Here is a 6,000-nt window from a genome sequence, read left to right on the forward strand (position 1 = left end):
AAGCGCAGACAGTTTTTGTTTCTTGTAAACACATTAAGGAATGGTGCATCATGAAATAATCCTACTGTTTAAATGGCACGGGTTCTTATATCATCTCTCCTGGAGGCGCGCACATTAATCAAAACATTTCAACGCAAGCTTGAACTTGACACTGATAGTAAGAACAAGGTGATCTGTGAAAAAGCTTTGGGGACATCTGTTGGGTCTTTAAGAAACCCCTTTCATTCTCCTGTTACAGTGCTATGTTTCAGCTAGAAAAGCAAAAGTTTATCTGTTATAGGGTAAGCTAGAGAGACAAATGGGTTAATAGTGATCACAGTGGCTCATGGGATACGTGGCATGTGTTTTAAGCTGCTGAAGCTTGTATTTTTGGTCTCTGTGCAATCCTTCTCATTTTCATTCTGTAACAACGGTTTATTTCAGCTGGAAGATCAAAGATTTATTCCAGTCCTATAGTGAGCTAAGGAGAAATGCGTTGCAAGCAGCTACCCCGGTGGCTCATGGGATTGTGGCATCTGCTACCAATTACAGCAACTTTCTCATGTAAAAAATGTGCCAATAGAATACACAAGGTTGCACTATATTTTACTTTTTAGAAATGTACAGTAACCAAACTCGCATTCCTTCAACCGCTGTCTCTGTTTCGGTTTTTACCAATCACTGTTTTTAATAGATCGGTCAGTACAAGCAGTACAAATGTGTAATCTTCTAACACACTTTGAGGGTTCTAGGCAGACATACAGAAAAGGAGCCAAGGTATGTCACAATGTAGTCCCCTTTGTGGACATATATTGGCTCCATTGGCTATTTTTACTGACAATATCTGTTAAACACTTATATGCCACAGGTTTAATAAGATTATGAGCAAAAAAGTGCATGTTACAATTCATGCCAGATACATGCAATATAAGAACATCTGATTTTTTACCGGTTGTATGGGTACATCGTCACTTTGACACTGGTATGCCTTGTCGTATAAAATTCTGAATTTTTAGCATAGACCAACAATACTTACCACAACTGACTGGTGATTTGAAATATTCAGTGAAGGACCAAGTTGGTGGCTGCCCCTTTTACTTTAAGGGAAACCAGATAATCTCTGGTGTGGTGACATGAGGCCCCTAGGTGGGGTATGCGACCAATGTGGATCCCAAGCACCCGCACTTCTGTCTATCCGTCTAAAAGCTTTAATGGGTGACTTATATATGGAACCGGTCCACAGACTCAACACTTGACACATGACTCATCCCAATGTGGAGAACTGCCCCAAAATCTTGATTTGGACAATAAGCAGCCAAGCATCCTGATTAGCTAAAGCAGAATGCATAGAGTTCTGGCCTCAGCAGGGCATGCACACTCGGCATTATACCAACTAGCCGCCATATTGTCACTGTGCACAGGTTACCATTCCCCATCTTTTGTTTGTATTTAGAAGAAGGTGAATGCTGGTCTGGTGACTCATGGTCGCTGGAATGCATCATCAGGCCCATTAAGAGGTAAACCAAATGTTAATTCTAATTTGCTAAATCCTGAAATAACATTTTCAACCCAGTCCCCACAACTTAAATACATTTTCTGCACCCCTTTTCATAAAGAAACATAGGAAATAAGGGGTAGTGTCTGATTGAACCTTATGTCACAGATTAGTATAGAGTAGCACAGAAAGCGAAATATTCCAGGATCAGCTGCAGAGCACTAATGTGAAACTGATCCACGGAATTTTATTTAACAGATCGGGGGGGGGGGTGATTGAAGTGGGAGTTCAGTGAAATAGTTAGTAGGAGCTGGCTCTCCATCCCTGTTTGGGTGGGTGTAGGGAGTAAGTTCTCGGCACATCTGGATCCAATCGTTTCCTCCCCCAGATGGCGCCCATGCAATGTACATACAAGACGGCAAAATGGGTGTGCCATTAAAATTCTGGTATGTATTATTTTTAACTTTAACTGCCTCTGTGCCTTTCTTCAGTTGTACATATCCATAAGCATCTGATGTGAGCATAAATACTTTTTACCATGTAACGAGCCTTTATATTGGGGAAAATGGGCAGACTAGATGGGCCAAATGGTTGCTATCTGCATTCAAATTCTGTGTTTCTATGTTTCTAGTTACAGCGCATAAATATATAAGCTTCGGTACTGCATAGTAAGATAGCAAGCAGGACCCTCCACACCTTCTGTTTCTTTGAATATGCTAATTTTATGTATAAGCATGTTCTACACAATTCAGTTCAGATGAAAAAGAGAGTGGCATTTCCTTTATTTATTCCAGAAGAACCTGTTTTTCATTTATTTTTGGAAGGACTCGACACACTTATTTTTAAGAAAACTGCTTTAAGAAACGTAACTTTAACCCCTCTAATTTTTCCTTATGACTTTCCATAGTATTTTCACATAATAACTTATGGAGAGTACTTGCCCCCTCATCCCACCCATATTACAGACATCGGCACCCATCCATGCCAATGGTGTCAATGCTAATCCCCAAGGTAGCATACGGCAGGGTTTGGTGCAGAACTCAACAGCAACTTACCAAGTGCTAGTGCGCACCGATACCTGCTGCTCGCTTCATTCAATGAAACTATGACATCAAGAGCTTGCTGGGCCACAAGTAACTGAGCAGTGCACTACACTGAAGTCCTGCTCAGATCTATTTCTGAAGTTGACAGGAGCGACGTGGTCTTATTCAGCACAACTGTCCCTTTATTGCACCTGTATTAAGTATATCACGTTTCTACATAGATGGAGCCTTTAGTGGCTCATGCGTTCCGATTTAAAATATCTCATTTATAAATGTTATGGGGCTTTGGGCACAGGTTGACATTAGTCTCTGCATTTTCTGGTTTTATAAAAACACCAGAATTTAGATTTCCTTCCACACGTGTCTTTTTTTACTTGTACGCACCCTTCTCTCCTTTCTTGCTTTAATCTAAAATCCCAGGTTTCTTGCAGTGACAAAAGACATATTTTTAAATCATGTTTTTTAAGATCCGTAATAAAATTTGCCGACAATTTCACCTGCAAATACTAAAATACATCTTTAAGTTTTTCTTTTAACGTGTGGATTTCTGCTATGGCGTGGCACCTAGAAAACCCCCAGATATCATCAAAGCTGTGTAAAATAAACAAGAGTCAATACCAGTCCCTTTCAATTTATACCTTCGTCCAGGGACTGGAGTATAAGATTTGGGATGTTATGGCTTCACATAATGGAATACAGTATTCAAGTACAACAGAAACTTTCTTTCTGCATCACCTATGGTTGAAGGGCAAGGTATTTCGAGTCTTTCGACACACGAATGAGATGAATGAACTCCATATCCCACTATCACTTCTGTCTTTAAAACTTTGCTGAACTTTCCTTCTGTTTCGGTCACAAAACCGCCTTTCAGTATTTCTCGTTTCTGAATCATGCAACATCAGGTACAGTTTCTTGGCTGCTTTCCCTTGCCTCCTCCACCTCGGTTTCTGTGGAATTCTCCAGCTTTGTGTAACCCTCTTCGGCCCTCTCCAATCTTGGCCAACTCCTACACTTTCTTCCTCTATGCGGTACCTTGAGGCAGCCTTCTGCTGTATTCAGTCTCATGTCGGAGCTATAGACCCTTTCCCCTGCTTCCTCCCTGTGCTTCTGCATGTCCCTCACTTGGGGAATGGAGGAAATACATGGGTCAGAGTGGATACTCACAAGAGAACCGGACAGATCATTAATGGGAGGACACAGTAACTGTGCCCTGATTAATAGATTCCTTCTGTTATCCAATTCTCCTGAACTTTCACCCCATGCATTTTGAACCGGAATTTCTCCCTTATGATTACTGGACAGGGCCACATGATTGGCTCCCTGGGCAACCACCAGGTTTTGCAGAAGCTGCCGTGTCTCTGTGTCCCTGTTTTCGTAGAGAAGTGTATTAGCACATATGAACACAAAGAGTCCTACCCCCATAATCACAGGACCAATAAGTTTTAGCCTCTCTGCATGTGGTCTTGGTGGTGGAGGTGGAACTGATGGAAGTGGGCCATTTGGTCTGTGGGGCCAGTATCCAATGACGGCCACCGTCAAACCTACTAGGACAATAAAGATGCCCACAAATACGAAGGCTCCTGGCAGGGATCGGAAACGTAGCTTCCCTTTAGGAGGAGGTGCAGGGCCAGTAGCAGGAGGGTGGCATCTCCGGAACAGCCAGGAGAGAAAAGGAAACTGGCGCACATCCAGACGATGCGTGGAAATGCGTTTCATGCCTAAAGGGATATCTGGAAGCAATGAAGAAATAAGAGTCTGAGACATTGTAATATGCATCTGTGTGTTCCATATTAACATATTTATTATATTTAGAAACCACATCTAGGACTACAAATGGAAAGGACTGAACAATTTATGAACAATAGACAGCTCTCATCAGGTTCCTGCATATGTGCGTATAAGCAGTTTGCATGTACTGTATACCATACCTTAGTTTAAGTACTTTTTCAGTGTGATAGACTTGTGTATGACAAATGGTCTGTACATTGTTGGTACGCACACTGTTATTACGCATAAGGGTAAGTCTACTACTAAATGTTTTTCTATACAAGACATACGGATTCTATAAGGACTATCAAGATGATGTTCCTTAGCAGAACACTGTATAAATGGAAATACATGTACTCTCACCTAAGTATTAATTTGTATAATTCTAACTTATTAAACAATGGTACATATTCATTATCATTATAATATAGCACAGCTTGTACGTTAACATATCATCACATACACCATATGTATTGCATCATTATACATAACTTGTTATCAGTGTACAGATCCTTGACACTGCTATATCCTAACGCATGATAATATGGAGAGATACTCAACACAATTAATAAAATTGTCACTTTTGTGACATCTTTGTCCATAATGCAGTCTCACTGAGCTTGTCTGAAGTTAGTATACGGTTTAGAACACCAAAATGTAATAACAAAATCTTCCTCTCCCAACCAGCTCTTCACTGGGCACAAGATGTTCCTACGAATTGTAGGTCAGTTATGTCCAGAAATATACCAGGACAGGACCTTATATGGCAGTATAGGGACAGATCTCATCAGGGCCCTAAAAGGGAGGGGTAGACGGAGAATTAGAGCGAAAACAGTCAATTTTAGAATGGGCAGTAAAATGAGTTTAGGCGATAGGTGTGAGGCCATTTAAATATTTATTTCATTCCTACATTCAATTCCACATAACCTAAATTTTCGATTATGCCTTATGCCCTATACACAAAACAGGACAGTCTGACCCTGTCATTAGAATCTGCAATTATCATACAATCCATGCATGTGTCCTAGTGGACTGAAGTCATCTACAGTCCACCATATCATTCTTCTAGATCCTGCCACTGTTTGGGTCCATACTGATCTGATATTATAAAGGTGACACAGTCTACAAATGTTCAGGTATAGGTATTGTAAGTTGTCTTTGATCATATAGCCCTAATCAGGTTTATAGAACATATGAGTTGATTGCACGTACCTCTGCACGCATCAGAAATATAAAAGTGGTTTAAATTGCAACCACCTAGTTTCTTCCTCTGTAGGATTACTTTTTTTTCTGTCCTCTCTGAAGTTTACCTCTTTCTTCTATGCATGGAAAAGGAGCCTCTGCCTGTCCCTCCTTTCCCCTTCTCTTCACTGAAACTAAACCGACCTCTCACACTCCCACTCGTCTCCTGTATCCCTCCTGGGACCAGTAAATTTGGGGTCATATGCAGAGATTCTGAGACCAGGAGGAGTCTGGATATAGGAAAGGCTAGGAGGAGGATGGCAGTTTAAAGAGACAGCAAAGAACTGCAAACTCTTCAACTTTCTAATGTGTGATCTAAGAAGCTACAATGTACAATACCTCAATTATTATCATTATAGGGAATTATATATATATATATATATATATATATATATATATATATATATATACAGTATATACAGTAGATACATTGTTTTAAATGTAGTTATTACACACCTTTATTCTTGTCATAGA

At 40.4% G+C, this 6,000-nt stretch overlaps 1 protein-coding gene across 3 annotated transcripts; it reads right to left on the reverse strand.

Annotated features, from left to right (window-relative positions):
* Positions 1-3,187: 3,187 nt before the first annotated feature.
* Positions 3,188-5,697, reverse strand: TMEM200B (transmembrane protein 200B). Of its 3 annotated transcripts, none has more exons than XM_053454787.1 (2): positions 5,595-5,697; positions 3,188-4,247 (listed from the first exon to the last, which is right to left on the reverse strand). In XM_053454787.1, the coding sequence occupies exon 2, from the start codon at positions 4,231-4,233 to the stop codon at positions 3,406-3,408; it is 828 nt and encodes a 275-aa protein (XP_053310762.1). In that variant the 5' UTR covers positions 4,234-4,247; positions 5,595-5,697; the 3' UTR covers positions 3,188-3,405. The 3 variants fall into 3 exon arrangements, 2 of the variants coding, with proteins under 2 accessions (XP_053310762.1, XP_053310761.1); XM_053454786.1 differs by having other exon boundaries at positions 5,497-5,697; XR_008346216.1 differs by lacking the exon at positions 3,188-4,247 and adding an exon at positions 4,883-5,079 and having other exon boundaries at positions 5,497-5,697.
* Between the last annotated feature and the right edge of the window lie 303 nt (positions 5,698-6,000).

The sequence above is a fragment of the Spea bombifrons genome, chromosome 2, assembly GCF_027358695.1.
Source record: "Spea bombifrons isolate aSpeBom1 chromosome 2, aSpeBom1.2.pri, whole genome shotgun sequence".
NCBI lineage: Eukaryota > Metazoa > Chordata > Amphibia > Anura > Pelobatidae > Spea > Spea bombifrons.